At 39.3% G+C, this 16,485-nt stretch overlaps 2 protein-coding genes across 4 annotated transcripts; both read right to left on the minus strand.

The window, feature by feature from the left end:
- Positions 1-279: 279 nt before the first annotated feature.
- On the minus strand, positions 280-5,468 carry LOC118235070 (uncharacterized protein C3orf85-like). The gene is made up of 5 exons (XM_035432052.1): positions 5,366-5,468; positions 4,520-4,565; positions 3,742-3,881; positions 2,970-3,055; positions 280-450 (listed from the first exon to the last, which is right to left on the minus strand). The coding sequence occupies exons 2-5, from the start codon at positions 4,554-4,556 to the stop codon at positions 375-377; spliced, it is 339 nt and encodes a 112-aa protein (XP_035287943.1). The 5' UTR covers positions 4,557-4,565; positions 5,366-5,468; the 3' UTR covers positions 280-374.
- Positions 5,469-7,021: 1,553 nt separating this feature from the next.
- abhd10a (abhydrolase domain containing 10, depalmitoylase a) lies at positions 7,022-15,962 on the minus strand. Of its 3 annotated transcripts, none has more exons than XM_035432047.1 (5): positions 15,643-15,947; positions 13,661-13,844; positions 13,291-13,402; positions 10,117-10,259; positions 7,022-9,192 (listed from the first exon to the last, which is right to left on the minus strand). In XM_035432047.1, exons 1-5 carry the CDS (start codon positions 15,731-15,733, stop codon positions 8,856-8,858), a joined length of 867 nt encoding a protein of 288 aa, XP_035287938.1. In that variant the 5' UTR covers positions 15,734-15,947; the 3' UTR covers positions 7,022-8,855. The 3 variants fall into 3 exon arrangements, with proteins under 3 accessions (XP_035287938.1, XP_035287937.1, XP_035287939.1); XM_035432046.1 differs by having other exon boundaries at positions 7,022-9,197; positions 10,122-10,259; positions 15,643-15,930; XM_035432048.1 differs by lacking the exon at positions 7,022-9,192 and adding an exon at positions 9,805-9,999 and having other exon boundaries at positions 10,045-10,259; positions 15,643-15,962.
- Positions 15,963-16,485: the final 523 nt, after the last annotated feature.

The following is a 16,485-nucleotide window of genomic DNA, read 5'->3' on the forward strand; positions in this document are numbered from 1 at the left end:
CAAATGAGTATGAAGTTGGGGTGGTTCGTGGGTTTCGGTAAATTGAATGCAGGCCTATTGAATGCAGATTTTGGAAAGTCAGCGATTCATTGCACAATGATCATGTCATGTGAAATGCAGTAATGACATAGATAATTGTTCACAAATGCATATGTATTTTTGGTTACACAAGAATCTGCTGTACGTTGTCGTAAAGTAAAATAAAATGTATTACATATGTCAGATTGATTCACTACCGAGAACCAACATCTATTCCAGCAGAGCCTACATCTGTATCAAGGGCTTCATTTCTATTATCTTGCTCAGCAGAAGTGAACAATTGTGGGTGTTCCCCGTTCCCTCATTATTCGCCAGTATCTCCTTCTGTAGCATTCTCAGTGTCTTTCTGTGAGTCCATCAAGATGAGTTCGAGCATTCCGAAGCATATCCATGTAAAGCTTGTTATTTTCACTGGAAGACAAGACAAGACAAGATATATATGGATTTACGCTGCAATGTTGAATGCGTTTATGTGTGTATGCTCAAGTGTGGTTGTTGATTTTTTGAAGCTTTTGAAACCTGTGAAATCCAACAAATGCTGTGACATATGTTTTTAAATCCTGAAGCAACAATGTTGCATTAACAAGGCAGTATGACCGTTTAGTGTGCTGCCATTCAGAATATCCAGTACAGTGCAGAACACACACGTACAGACCTTACATGCCAGTGTTTAGAAATGACAATCTGCAAAATAATTTTATTATCTTTCTGCTAATATATGTTTTTAAAGTTAGCATAAAGCTTTATCTTTTGGCCTATGAACACTTCAGATTTGTTTACAGGACTTTGAAGCAACTGGATTTTATAAATATCTGCTTGGGCTAAAACTGTAAATAAATAAATAAATAAATAATACATTAATTTTAAAAAACAATTTGGTAGGATTGAACATGTTTTTTTATGTGAAAAAATCAGTGCCATATCCTTTTTTCTTGGTAACAGTCTGATTTAAGTATGGGCTGTAGTTGTACTGAAGACCATTAAGAATGTACTGCAGATCAAACACAGGAGGCAGAAAGAAGATGTGCATAGGTATGACATTAGCTCAGATTTTAGTTCAGTTCAGCAGTCTATATTTACACAGCAAGCTCCATAATGTTTGGGACAAAGACATATTTCTTCTCAATTTGGCTCTGTACTCCACAATTCTGGATTTGTAATCAGTTAATTCACATATGGTTAAAGTATACATTCTCAGCTTGGCTTCACAATTTAGAATTGCAGCACTTTTCATACACGGTCTTCCCATTTCAGCGCAGTATAATGTTTGGGACATAAATATTATGGAAATGAGAATAGTAATGTTTAGTACTTGCATGCAATGATTCCTTGAATTGTGTGACCCATAAACATCACCAGGTGCTGAGTGTCTTCTCTGGTGATTCTCTGCAAGGCCTGTACTGCACCCATCTTCAGCTCCAGCTTGCTAGGAGGGCTAGCTGCCCTAAGTTTACTCTTCAGAATATGAAGTCATGTTTAATTGGATTCAGACCAGGTGAATGACTTAGTCAGTCAATAATTTCCCCGTTTTTAAAAAACTCCTTTTTTGCTTTAGCAGTATGCTTGGGATCATTGTCTTGCTGTAGGATGAAGCAATACCCAGTGAGTCTGGAGGTATTTCTTTGAACTTGAGCAGATGTGTTGCTTCTGTACACTTCAGAATGCATTCTGCTACTACTTTCAGCAGTTACATCATCAATTATGATGAGCCAGTGCCTATGGCAGCCATGCATGCCCAAACCATAACACCCGCCACCATGTGTCATAGATGAGGGTTGTACTTTGGATCTTGGGCAGTTCCTTTTGGCCTTCACACATTGTTCTTGCCATTACTCTGATTAAATTCAATCAAATTGTTTTATTGCTTATCAAAAATTGTGGAGTACAGAGGCAAACCAAGAAAAAATATGCCTTTGTCCCAAACAATATGGAGCACACTCAGTTTTAAAACTAACATTTTCATTTGGGATCTATGATGATCCATTGTCTTTCATTGAATCATGGGTCTCAATGTCATGGCCATTTCTTTTTGTGAAATCCTGATTTTCCAGCTCAGTGGCTGCCATGGTTGGAAGAGCATTACAGACAGTATTAATTTAATGAAATAACTGAGTGATTGCTCCAGGTCTCAGTGCTGCTCATGCACTCAGCTGCTAAAATGAAGGGTTCATTTGAGGGGCATGAGAATAAGATTTCACTGTCATCCATATCACGGCATGGTGGGTAATAGAGCTTTAGGCATATAGGAAATGTTTAAAGCTAATAGGTTAAATTTGTGACCCAGTGGGACCCCTGGTTTGACAGGTTTGATGCATGTATTACAACATTCAATTAAATAAAAAATGGTGAGTGAAGAGGTAGAATGACATGATACAAGGCCATTGTTAGCTGGCGAAAAATCCTTTTTACAGACGTTCATAATGCATGTAGTGATATATGTTTCCAAGGCTGCTGGGAGCAGTAGCGATATTTACAGGAAGTGGAACCAGAAGGAAGATTGTTAGCAACTCATTAGCGCTGCTTCAGTGCTACAGTAAATGCAGAACAGAACTTGTCAAGCTAGCTGTGGGTTTGAGGGGCTCAAGTGCACCACCACTCCAGAACGTCTGCGGACAGAGCCAAGACAGAATGGGAGGGAGAGCCAGAAGCCACAATCTCTGGCTGGAGAAAATGATTGGACTGGCCCTGCAGTGAATGCTGAGATTCTCAGTTTCATGCAAAGTAAACAGGGCAGAGATACAAAGGAAAAACGGTTTAGAGAGGTAGCAAGGTTTAACTGAGAGAAGTGGATGGGGGGGAGGGGCTATGTGTGAACAAGTATCTCTGTTGGATAGCCTATGAGCACAGCTGACAATATAATAATAATAATAATAATAATAATAATAAATTATTAAGAAATAGAAACTGTCTATACAGGCTTCGGTACTCACATAGCAACTGCACGGTCAAACATGAGGGAGCCCATGTCTATGTAATATTGAGCATCTGTTCGGAGCATCGTCCAGTACTCATTGGCCTGAAACACAGAGACCACGGCATTACACACAAACATACATATACAGTATACACACCCATGCATGACAGTGTGCATGTATGCATCCCACAGAACATCAAACATAAAGATACGCAATTAGACAAAGACGTGCAAACTAGTCACATTGATGGCACCGTATCAACATAAGTTACATATGCACTTTCATAAAAAATTTTCCATAAAAGCAAAAATAGAGACAAGAGGTGTACACAAGTTAAACTATACTATAATTCCACTGTGTATATTTCAGTATATTTTGCTGCTAAAAACAACCACGGCTTTCTTACTCATATTTTTAAAAGACAGCTATGTTTTGTTACTCATATCTAAAGAAAGTCCAGTAGTTAATGTATGAGAAGAAAATGCATACTTCTAAGAGAATAGAATAAATGCAGACTGATCAAATAAGGTCATGTAACATCTGAACCCATGAATCCATAGATTAGGAATTAGCTTCTTTATTCTACTATAAATGAAATGCTGAGGATGTATATGTAATAATAACATTCTAAACCACTCCCTCAAACACTAAACTTCAGTCTCACACTGATCACTCCAAAGGGAGTCTGAAGGTAGGAGTGAATGAGGGACCAATCAGGAGAGTCTTCAGTATGTTCTTTTGCTGTGTAAATCTGGAGGTAGAACCCCATTGGTTATTACCACCCTACCTGCTCTTGTATAGTGTATCCCCATTGGTTCTGGGAGTGGTATGGGTCCCAGTACCCTGCGCCAGGATACTGGGTCTGCCTTTTCAGATGGATGAATTGCTTTGCTTCTTCCTCTTTCATTACCGGGGCAGTATAAATTCCTGATGTAGAAAATATTTTTAAATAAAAGTGTTATTGATTACAGTTCATAAACCTACAAAAAGCATTTTTAGAATGTAACTGCTAGTTATTAAACTAGCAGTTTATTCCAATCATTTCATCGCTCTCAAATATTGTGTCCCTCAGTTCTGTTCACATTTTTTAATGTGAAATGATCTCCATTGAAAACATGTTAACATTTAAAATCTAAAATATAAATGAGTTGTCATGTTTTGACCCCATTTTCCACATATATTGAGACTGCTAAAGCTTACAGAATCACAAAAACATAGAACAGCAGAACAGAAATTCAGATTTAAATGCATCAGCTCTAAATATGGAAATCCTGCCTCTCTTTCAATATAACACATTATAGTACATTAAAATGTTAGTTAACTGGCTTGATTACAGGTCTTGTGAATATGACACATGTATTCATGGCACACATTGATAATGTTGAAATAGCATGGCCTTAAAAAGCAAATCATTCCTCAATATACATCATGTGGACAAACTTAAGTGTCACGTGAAAGGAATGGCTACCTGCAATTGAACTTATTTTTCATTGGGTACACTGTAATCATTTTGCTTCACTGTAATCCAATAAGCTTAAGTATTAGTTCTGTAAAATACACTTTACCACTCAAAAGAATCAGCAGAAGTATAATTGTCCTCATGTCTCAAACCTGTAAAAAAAAAAAAAAAGAAACAGTTAGTTCTGAAAATCTGGTACAAGTATGTACATTTCTGAATCCTTTCAGTAATGTGTGAGAGTACGTGTGTCCTGATATTATTGCTGATATGCCCTTTGTTTGTGCGTTTGAGGTGAAGCTGACTTATTGCCAGCATATGCCTCTGAAAGGTCAGTGTTGCAGTTAACAGATCAGAATGACCTTTGAATCAGACCTGGTTACTGCAGCAGTGTGATGTTCAACCCAGTGAGTCCAGTCCAATGAACAATCATACACGTTAATAAACAATACACTAATGTCATGGACAGTTGGCCAAAGACAAATCTTCAGATTCTGGGCTGACACCACACAGATTTTGAAATCAGGTGCAGTAGTTGTAGTTTCAGAACCTGACTACCCTATTAAAAAACTATATCTCTTACAGGAAAATGTTTGTAAAATGTACAGGATTTCTGGTTTTTTGAAAACAGTGTCAAGGTCATATAGAATAATGGCAACCCTAATTGAAACACTGCTCACTATAATTCTTCATGGCACATGAATGCTATGCAGAATTATATCCACGGCAAAAACATTAAAATATTTTACAGCATAACTATACAGAAATGATAAATCTCACAGATGGTGATTCCATAAATATGCATTCTAACTGGAAATGTTGGACACCAGTACAAGGCTCCTTAACTTATAGTGTTTAAACCATAATGCACCAATACCACATAAATGCAACATAAACTGGTCAGACAAAATAGAGATACAGAATTTATGCATAAATACTTAGCAGTCTGAATTACCTGCAGTAAGCGATGTGAAGTAATCTTTACCTCACCCCTGCTTGCCTGAATCTCTCTGAATCACAAGTCCCAATGAATCTCACAGTTAGCCGTCACACGTTAAAGAAAGCCTCCTTTAACTGAGAGAAATTTCTCTAGCACACCAAACTAAATCACACTGGTCAAATAATCACGTGTTTCCGTGCCAGCAAACTGAGAAATAAGTCTTTCTTCAAAACAGGAATTTACCGGTGAGGGAACACATATGGGTGTAAATGTGACATGGGCTTTTTCTGAAATGCAAAACAAAAATAAGAAATGTTTGTATATTTAAGCAATATTTTATTATCATTTTTATCTAAAATGTTTTTAAATGTTTATAAGGTAATGCATTGGCCTTACAATTCTTTCTAGTGATACTAAAATTTCATGTCCTTCAAGTCCAAGTCTATGCTGATTGATGAATTTTTAAACAGCTAATTATTCAGAAACCCATGCAGAGAAAGCATCCTGACTGAACCAGGAAGAATAGACATCTCTGGATACATGAGGAGGTCAAAAGGTGAGCTTTGCCAAACAAGCAAACAGTGCTTTTTAGTTCAATTCCCTCTTCTTGTGTCTTATGGTGTGGCACATTTTACACAATACAAGAAAACTTAATCAATTTAAAACTTTGTTAAACAGCGATCAGACGAGTCCTCCACACTGCAGCCAGTGGTCAGGCGAGTCCTCCACACTGCAGCCAGTGATTAGGTGAGTCCTCCAAACTGCAGCCAGTGAATAGACGAGTCCACACTGCAGCCAGTGATCAGGTGACCCCTCCACACTGCAGCCAGTGTTCAGGTGAGTCCTCCACACTGCAACCAGTGATCCGGTGAGTCTTCCTCAATGGGGGTCCTCACGTTACAATTTTCTCCTGCGTGCAAGTCAGAGCCCAAGTACTAAGATCTGCTGCCATCTAATGGAGGTTTAAATATAGGTTGATATACAGGGTTTCTCATACCAAGGGAAGTCTGGTCTCATAGGGAGAATAATTATGTACTTTGTGCACTTTCACACCAAGTTAATTTGCACCCTGTTGCAGTTTTAAATGCACTGTTTAATTTAGGTTTGCTTAATATCAGACCAGAAACACTCGTTCAATTAAACTTACTTTGCAAACACACTGTATATTGAATCTTTCCAAATTTTATATATTTCTGGTGGACCAACACCACAAACATACAATTTACAAATGTCTATCGCCATCGAGGAAAAGCTATTCCAAGGTTGACTCTGGTTTTTGAACGAGCCCTGACGGCTTGCTATTTGGCTTCACTGCACTTCCTTCTTCGTCTCCGCCATTGCAGCAGCCGATCCCAACCCAACAGGCCCTGTAGCCACTCCCTCTCCTCCCCACAAAAAAGCATTACATATTTTTGAAGAAATAAAGGCAGAAGAGCACAGATTCAGCAAATGTGTGCCAAGACAGAGACTGCCAATGCAGTCATAGTTATTTTATAATATTTTCAAATAAAACCCTGCATACTATGCATTTAAATAAACCCCATTATATCCAAAATTATATACAGTACATGCACGGTTCAAAGCTTGAAATAAAGAGGACATTTGTGCCAAATGTAAAATTATAGTACAAACATACATTAAATCTGAAGTCATACAATAGGCAAGACAAGAGGCTGTTCCACAGTTTAATCTCGTACAAACAGCAATGCATATTCCATCAGAAATTTGAACATTAGTAATGCTCTCCCTTCTCTAAACCTAATTTGAAATACATCTTTAAAAATGTACCTGTGGGAAAGTGAAAAAGCAAATCAAATACATGAACACAAAGATGCTCTGGAAACAAATTCTGAACTTGGCAGTGCCGACTGTGGTCAGAACATTAGTGGTGTGTGGCACAATATTTCTGATAGCATCACCAGATCCCTGCAGGATTCCCCCACCTCTTCAAGCATGAGCAGCTCCTCTGGTCGAGCACGGTGCACTCCTCCCACGCGATTAAAGCGCAGCTCAGCTGGGGGGCTGTGGTGCCATGATGAACTGCAGGCAGCGCGCACTTCTGAGGAAACACACTAGCCTGTGTTCTCCCAAACTCAAGAAGGTTGAAGGTTGAAAAATTAGGGGAATCAGTGAAAACTGGGGAAAATCGTGTCAGAGACTACTGTGGCAATACATTGCAATGCTTCCTGCTGTTACAATGTTTCCTAAAAGACAGCAACTGTAACAAGGCTAACAATAGTTCCAGCTGTTTCAATGTATCCTGTCAGACAAACCATGAAAATGCTTTTTAACAGTGCTTATTTATGCGACAGTCCATGCTGGCATGCTATTAAAGATACCGTAACAATGCCTTCAAAAATACTTCCTGCTGTAACCATGCATCCTATCAGGGTTAATGTGACATTGCTTCATTACAAAAAGCAGCTAAGAGAATGCTTCTATACAGAGGGCTGTTATGGCAATGTTTCTTTACAGAGCTGCTGTTACAGTAGGATGCACCATCACAGAGTTTCTGTGACGATGCTTCTTTACAGAAATAAACTGTTAGAATGCTTCATTACAGAGATAAACTGTGAGAATGCTTCATTATATAGTCCACTGCTGCATTTAAGAGCAAATGTGTAAATGCTTAACTACAGAGCCGCTACGTTAGAGGGCAGACTGAGAAAACTACCTTACAGCAAGAATGAACTGTGAGAATGCTTCACTGCAGGGAGCCGAGTGAAGGCTTCACTAGAGCTGCTGTGACACTTCTTTAGCTTTGAAAAAACTTCATTAGAGAGCAGCTGCGAGAGTCGTGCAGCACTGCAAACAGCAGCTGCGAATGAGAATGTTTCACATCAGCAAGCTGCTCCCTTCAAGATCGCTGTAAGAATGCTTCATCACAGAGGGCTGTTCCCTTCAAGATCACTATAAGAATGCTTAATTAGAGAGGGCTGTTCCCTTCAAGATCACTGTAAGAATGCTTCAGTAAAGAGGCCTGTTCCCTTCAAGATCACTGTAATAATGCTTCATCACAGAGGGCTGTTCCCTTCAAGATCACTGCAAGAATGCTTTATATACCAGTGGGCTGTTATGAGAACATGTCATGAGACACCCAAGCTTGGGGAAACATATGGTTTATTATGTGAATTAACAATGGGAAACAGTGTGAAAAGTGTTTTTAAAAAAAAAAAGGCACAGGTAGAGAATTATGCAACCTGGCGTTTGAGCAGAACAGACCTCCGGGGGTGGGGGAGCTGTACTCTGTTGACCGAAAATAGCAGCATGACCAAAGTTTTTACAAAGACAACACTGAATAAACAGGAACAAAAAAAAAAAAATGATTAAAAACCACTCGCAAGGCGCACGTTATAGACAAGCTTCTTTTTTCACAGTCTGCAGCCTCGTTTCCGCTCCTCTCCCCTGTACTTGCACGATAGGGTCAAACCCGGCCTGAGGGAGGAACGGTGTAGTCACCCGGGAGGGGGTCGCCGTGGCAGCGCGCAGCCCCGCCTCCCCCCGCTCACACCAAGGTGGTCAGTTTGTCTATGAGGTCGTCGATGGTGTAGACGATCAGCTTGATGTCGTCCTTCTCGCCCATGCGGTGCTGTCCGTGCTTGCGCAGGATGACGTCCACGTCCGAGCCCAGGACGCGCTCCGCCACCTGCATGGAGATGTGCCAGGGGATGTCCAGGTCCTTCAGCCCGTGGATGAGGCGCACCGGGCAGGTCACCGGGATGGGGCACTGCAGCACGCAGTGGTTCTCCGCCTCGTGCAGGAAGTCCATGCTCAGCGTGTAGGAGCCTTCCTCGTTGAGTTTGGTGGCCACGGTCCACTCGCCTTTCTCCTCCACCTCCTTCCTCGCCTTCAGCACAAAAGGCATGGTCAGCGTCGTGCGATAAAAGCTGTCCAGTCACAATCACAGCTACAGAGATATTTCACAAATATCATTTGCATTCAAACACCCATCACCTTCTGGAAATGAAATATTATGATGGTCACAAATGAGACTGCAACACTCCACAATAAAGGGGCATATTCACAAATGACTATTATTATTTATTTATTTTAAGTGGACTGGTGCCACTAGTAGCTCACCCTTAATTGGTGGGTTGGGGTGCTGGCCTCTGCTATACTCGTATGAAGGTGTAAAGTGGTCCACAACTCCCACAAAAAGGATCTACTACTCATATGATTGTAACAGTTATTGTGTGGCGTAACAATCGCAATGCTGACTCTTTGTGGGAGCTGCACACCACTTTACATCTTCAACTGTATTAATATATTTTGCATTATATTTTCCAAAACATCCATATATTTACAATTATAACATGTCCATAGGGGCTGTTTCAGCTTCTACATCAACTGTAGCTCAGGAACACACTCTCCCATACAGACGTGGCTTTTTTTTGCCAAACAAACGACAAGAAATGATATGATTACTTTTATGTTATAAAAAAAATTTATTTAAAAAGTGCAAGCAGATTTTTTATTGTAAGTTTAATAAAATTAACTGACAGCTCTTAAAGTAGCATTTGTCGTGCAAATGTGGAATGCAACCAACAGTTACAGAAGCATGCCCTCCCACACATGAAAAGCAGCTGGGCATTTCAATTTTTGTTGGCCTTTCATTCAAAGAAACAAGGATCACCATGTGAACGTGCATATCAAGCAATTAAAATATTGCAAGACTTCAATCCCGATCAAACGTAAGTGAACAAACATGGTATTCATTGTTGCCTATGTTCATAATCACAGTATACAGTAGCGGTGAAGAGATTTGCCTCACCTCTAAAGGAAGCGACTTGAAGGCTGTGACAAAGTGATCGGCTGCGGTGGAGATGCCCACCAGGGCCGAGATCTTCTCTGGACGGGCGATGGCTGCCAGGAGCATGAGCCAGCCGCCCATACCCGAGCCCACCAGGATCTGCACCAGAGAGACCACGGGAAACCACTCACTCAGATTACACAGACGTTTCTGCAGCTGTGCACAATGCTGAGGTTCATTTACAGCACAGAAAATCAACCTCAGGTTCGCAAAATGACAGAAACAAAATATTTAAACCATTCACAACTGCTCTTCAGAACGTTTGCAATATCAAACAGAAGAAATACCCCTTTTATGGTTATATAAAGGGTGACTTCCCCACTGTAACCACTGAAAAACAGCTGTGTGGTTTCCCTTTGAACATGCCTACGTTAGAGGAGATGACATTGGCAGGTCCAAATGGCAGTCTGTGTCAGTTGTAACTGCACCTCCAGGGAGAGCTACGCTTCAGATCAGTACTATCAATGACCACCTCTTCAGTGTGGATCCCAAGAATATTTCAGCGGTTGGGAAGGCTCAAGTGTTGCATTTGGTTCAAAATCTCTAAGTATAATTAAATAAACACAATGCTCTTCATTCTACTAACAACAAAGCAGCAAGCTTGTAGTAAGCAGATGAGTCCAGTTTGTTTACATGTAGGCCTATATCTTTAAACAGTTCTACTTTTGAATATAAACAAGTTTCACATTACATTTTGGCATGAAACACATGCCTGATGAGTGACTTAAACAGATTCCTTTTTTAACATGTAACCCAGAGGTGGGCAACAAGGGCCGTATCCGTTTCTGGTTTTCATGCCAGCTTCAGGTCTTAATTACATAATTAGCACTAACATCTACACCATATGACATTGTAAGCTACATTTCTAGACAAGTGGATGAAGGATAACCAAAGGCTGTTCTTGTGTGCCTATATGAAACCTTTTATTGTGATCTAATCTGCAAATGAGACAGTGTTGATGTATACAACCAATCCGCTCAATTAGCCAGGGTAATTGGTGGAAAAAAAACCTGCATACACACTGGCCCTCCAGGACCAGAACTACCCACTCCTGATATAACCCATTAATACAGTTGGATATTTTACAGAAGCAATTAAGGTTAAGCACATTTCTCAGGAGTGCAATGGCAGCACCCCAGCTGGGAATCGAACCCACAACCATTATGAGTTCAGTTTCCTAACCAGTAAGCCACATTACCGCCACTTTTCTCCATTTGTCTAAGGATTAGCACATAGATGGAAAAAATACAACTTCTTTAGTGACAGGGTGAGAAAGTGCCAATTCTAAGAGCAACTTGGCCGTTGGCAGACCTGTTCGACACACTGGTCTCTCTTGCACACACTGCTTTGTGAATCTTAAGCATTTGAATAAACATATAGCTACAACCAGGATGCCAATACCTTTTTGTAAGCTTAATATGGCTGCCGTCTGTCAATGTAAGACATACATAAAGTATGATAAAAGCTACATAATAATCAAGTATAACCTGCTAATGGCTAGAGACACTAGACTTAAGTGGTAACCAAGGAAACCCAAAATATTTTCCCGTGAGACTGCATAGCACAAGGTCACCTCGAGGTTGAAGTAATCATGCTTGACAGAGTAAAACAAAAACTGACAGAGGGGAACAAAGCATGCTACACTGTCAGGTAAAACTAGGTACACTACCTGGTTAAACAAGCACTGCTTAGTTGACAGTTTAGAACATGACAACACTTTTATGGGAAAGATACATATATACATATATATATATATATATATATATATATATTTGAAAAGACAGAAAATTTAGTTGCTTAAAGGCATAAAACCACTTCTCTAAGCTTCACAGACACTAAGATTTCCATCATTACATCAGAATGTGAAACAGATTACACTAATTTCAGCACTTTGGGTTAAAAACAGAGGTGCGTAGGTCTAAAGAAATCAGCAACTACATTCAGAATAGACCAGTACTCAATGTTTTTAATTAAAATGAGACAAAAAAAATCTGCATATTTTGTCTTCATCAGTAAAATGGTGTTGTAAGTTCACTGCAGTCTTATATTCCTGTAAAGTAAGAACCTAACATTTCAGTAATAAATGTATTTTAACTAAAAACTTTGATGTGTGAACCTTTTGTATGTAGTTATATCTTCTGAATGTAGTTATATCTTTAGATGAGGGCAATGTATTTTCTTTTGAACTTACTGATGAGCTAAATGGAAGTCTTTCCATCTAAACAAATTCTGCACCAACTTGTTTCAAATCCATAGCTCCATACCAACGGAGTAAGATTTAAAACCAGTGCCTTATAATGGATCAAAAAATTCTCAAACGCCATGTCACTCATTTTAATCATAAATCTTTTACCAGAAAAATCATCAAGCTGGAACAATAACATCTCATCTGTCCAACCAGACGGTCACCAACTAATGCCACATAAGCTAGCTTTAACTTTAGCTAATAGTCTTCAAATGATTTACATCTTAATGATTCTAGTTATAACACATATAGAAGAATGCTGTGTACAACACAGCAGTTGAGGCCTTTACTTGAGACAGTCTTTGATCTGATTTATTTGAGCCTACACAACTCAACTTACCTCAAAATATATTATTTTTTTTCTCAAATTCGATGTGAAGTCCATTGATGCCCCCAGTATTTTCACCACTGGAAGATAGAATTGTCATTCAACTGCTGTAAATGGCCTGGTCTTTTTATTTATATTGTTCCTGGTAGTTCCTTTAACTCTTTAAGCTGACCTTTCTGCAGCCCGGTGTTGACTGTTAAAATTGAACCCAAGCAACTGCAGATTATTCCAAAAAACAATGTTGCAAATTGCAGGGCCTTGTAGGAGATGGTACGGTTAGAGTTGAATATTTTAGGTTGAAAGGCACACAAACAGTTCAATACAATTTCCGTGATCTGTAAATTGATGGTGCGTCCATAATAGGGAAGACATTTAGCAAATATTATTTTAAAGCTTGCGCCATCCCACAACACGTGCACACTTACTTACCAACCCTGTTGATATTTCAATAATCAACAAAAACAAAGCATTCTGCAGAAAATGCACACTGTGACATATCTAAGCAGAGGATGCATTTGCCTTAGAAACGGAGGAAAACCGTCTCAGGAGAAACTCACCTGTGGACCATCCACAAGTTCATCCAGCACATACAGAACATCTCTCTTCCAGCTGCCGACTGTGCATTCGGCCAACACGCCCTCCGACGCCCCACAGCCCGTGTAATCAAACCTAAAAAAACAGAAATAAAACATATATCGTGCTAACAACAAAAGAAATAGTATGCATCACCCTACACAAAGTATAATCATTACTGTGGCTTGACTGTGGGCGTCAATACACACATCAGAAACACAGAATAACACAAACTGTTGGGTTATAATTTAATCATTCAGTGTTCAATTAACAATGGTTTATTTCCTTTAACACGAGTCAGGCACTGCTGATGTGAAGCATTGATGATGGCTCAAGCTACTCCATGAAACTTACCTCAGGTAGGAGTGGCCTAAAGACCTGCAGAACTCCTCTAGTGCCTCTGCTTTATGCCCACTCATGTTGGAGGAGAAGCCTGGGAGGAAGACCACGCCCGGGCTCTTTCCCTTCACCTTCCGATAGGCCAGCTTTGGCTGGTCTGGCCGTGTCGCAAACTGCACTGTAGACTTTTGCCTGAGACCTTTTTAAACAACAACAAAAAAATACGGATTTGAGTCAAAGGTGCACATGCACAAAATGCACGGAAAGACGCAAACAGCCATACCATAAAACAGGGGGAATGCACAGTTTCAGTGAATTACAAGTCAACATGTATTGCATGCAAAACATCATCGTGAATAGTCAGGAATAACCAGTCTGTCAAAGCACCACAGCTATCTAAAACAGACAGTCTAGGAAAGGAATACTCCAGGGATCTGTGCTGGGACCAGTTTTTCATATAAACTTGTATGAACTAGTAAAACAAAAACATTATTAGAACTGAAAATATATTTTCTAATGATACCAAACTGAAGGGAGAAAATAAAAAATGTGGGCCTACATGTCACTAAAATTACACTAAATGCAAAATTATAATGAAGTATTAAAAAATATCCAATATAAAAATCTAAATATTGTCCATATAAGCACATGCAGTATCTCATGTTCTTAGGGGCAACTTGTTTGTGTGAACATAGGCTGAAAACCATGTCACCAAATCATTCGGCAAACACTTGTCAATAAGCTGAAGCAACATCTGCTAATAACTATAAGGTAGGACCAAGTGCAGGACATACGAGTATGCCTGACGACAAAGTGAACGACATATGAGGAAGCCTGACGACAATGTGCACGACATCAGACCAACAACTCAAAGTACCTGCCCTGTGAAACCTTGCCATGGAACTCTTCAGGACTGATACCACTGAAACAGGGCAGCATCCTGATGTACCATTTTGAGATTATTTTTATTTATTTTATTTTATTGTTAAGGAACAGGGTCTTAAAATATATTTTTCTAAATATTTCCATCCTTTTTTTCACTTTTTGTTTTGTTCACGAGCTATTTTATTTCTTTTTGGCACCTAAAAGAATGGCAAATGTATGCAAGGTAATTCTTGCTGAAAACGTGACCTATATTCACTTGTGTGACGAATCGTTTATCATTACTTGATAATGGTGAGGATTTAACAGATTAATCTATTTGGCTAATCTAAATACTTCAGAAATGGATCAACCCAGACTGTTTTCACCACTGTTCGCGTCCTAGTGCTAAGTCATATGAAGTAAAAACAGATTGAACAATTCTTTAATTAGGCAGTATTTTAATTTCATTTTGGTAACTTTATGGAAAGAATAAGAAACTCCTTATAGGGGTTTAAAACAAAAGTGGTGAAATAAGAGAGATGTAAGGCCCTTAATATCACTACGAAGAGTAATCCAGCTAGCTACGTTACTTCAATGTTGCTACTTGTAACGTTATTAGCCAGTTAACCCAAGCTACTTAGCTAGATCTACCAACCAACTGGAGCAGATTCAAGGTTGAATGTCATTATATCCCGAGGCTTAACACACTCTGTTATTAATCGTTATATCGTTTATGGTCATACGATAACGTAAATTAATCTAGATAGCCAGCTAAGTTTAAGAAAATGTTAGCTAGCTGAATTAGCTAGTCTAGCTAGACAATTAGCTAAAATTAATCACGACGGCGCCTGTCATTTGCTGCCACACGTACATAACTCGACTTGTTAGCAGCAAAGTACTAGCAAAACACGAATCTGTACCGACAGGTAATACTAACTAGACATTATTTAACAAGAGACGAAACGATTTCTTCGCAAACCGCATTCTCACGACCGTATATGGTAGCAGTGGCGCCAAGGCCTTGCTAATCATTCTCTATTCCACATATACTAGTAGCTTCCCTGCTAGGTACAACCACCTTGATAAGTTTGTGGAGAACACTGTTTCAACAAAAGGTAACAGTCGCTTCTGACCTCCGGAGGCCCGAGGCGTAAGACAAGCGGCTCCTCTCGGTCCTATTTTCAGCACAACTCTCCCCCAGCTCCTCAGCACAGCCGCTGCCATACTGTTCCTCTGTCAGGACAATACTTAGCGTTCCGTTGCCTGTTAGCCAGCTCGATAAAGTGTAGTCCACACAGTTGTCTGAAGAAGTCAATGGATTTCACCTTTTACTTCCGGTTTTCTCAGTAAGTACTGTGCATGTTTCCGCCACTACAATACGTTACATAACTATTCCTTGTTCATAAGGTATATTCATAAATGTAATACGCATATCAGCTGTAGGCCCGCTATGTTGTTGCTTTTATGACTCCAAAATGTAGGCTAGTGATCCAATGGTTATTTTATACTGTATTTGGAATATATGATACTTAATGGAAATATAGAAAATTTTAGAAATTCCCAAATTCAATAGATATTACATCAGTTAAACAGAACTTATGTTTTACCAATTTAGTTCTTCCTGAGTTGTGATAATGTACTCAATGTTACACGTTTCCATTTTTTTTTTATTTTTTTATTTATTTATTTATTTTGCCACACTGATATAGTTTTTCCCCACTTAGGAAGGGTTGCTTTCCTGAAGCTGTGTAGGCTATGCTTCTTTGGGCAATTGGCACATTCTCTTGTCTTGGTTCTGCATATACATAGCATATTTAAACCTCTGCTTGACCTAAAATTGACCACACACTCCCTGATAATTGGGAAAGTGATTCTATTGAATCAACATCCATTTATTTATATATCTGCCAGGAGTGTTTTGTTGCAATTAATTTGCCTCAGAAATACATGTTTTAAATTTCATGAAATACACTTTT

This window comes from Anguilla anguilla, chromosome 9, assembly GCF_013347855.1.
Source record: "Anguilla anguilla isolate fAngAng1 chromosome 9, fAngAng1.pri, whole genome shotgun sequence".
NCBI lineage: Eukaryota > Metazoa > Chordata > Actinopteri > Anguilliformes > Anguillidae > Anguilla > Anguilla anguilla.

Coding starts and splice junctions, on each gene's coding strand:
- LOC118235070 (XM_035432052.1), bottom strand. CDS start 4,556: ATGAGGACAATTATACTTCTGCTGATTCTTTTGAGTG. Junction 3,056..3,741: donor GATACACTATACAAGAGCAG/GTAGGGTGGTAA, acceptor TCTGTGTTTCAG/GCCAATGAGTACTGGACGAT. Junction 451..2,969: donor TTTGACCGTGCAGTTGCTAT/GTGAGTACCGAA, acceptor CTTGTCTTCCAG/TGAAAATAACAAGCTTTACA.
- abhd10a (XM_035432047.1), bottom strand. CDS start 15,733: ATGGCAGCGGCTGTGCTGAGGAGCTGGGGGAGAGTTGTGCTGAAAATA. Junction 13,403..13,660: donor TTAGGCCACTCCTACCTGAG/GTAAGTTTCATG, acceptor CTGTTTTTTTAG/GTTTGATTACACGGGCTGTG. Junction 9,193..10,116: donor TCGCTTCCTTTAGAGGTGAG/GCAAATCTCTTC, acceptor GCTGAAGGCGAG/GAAGGAGGTGGAGGAGAAAG.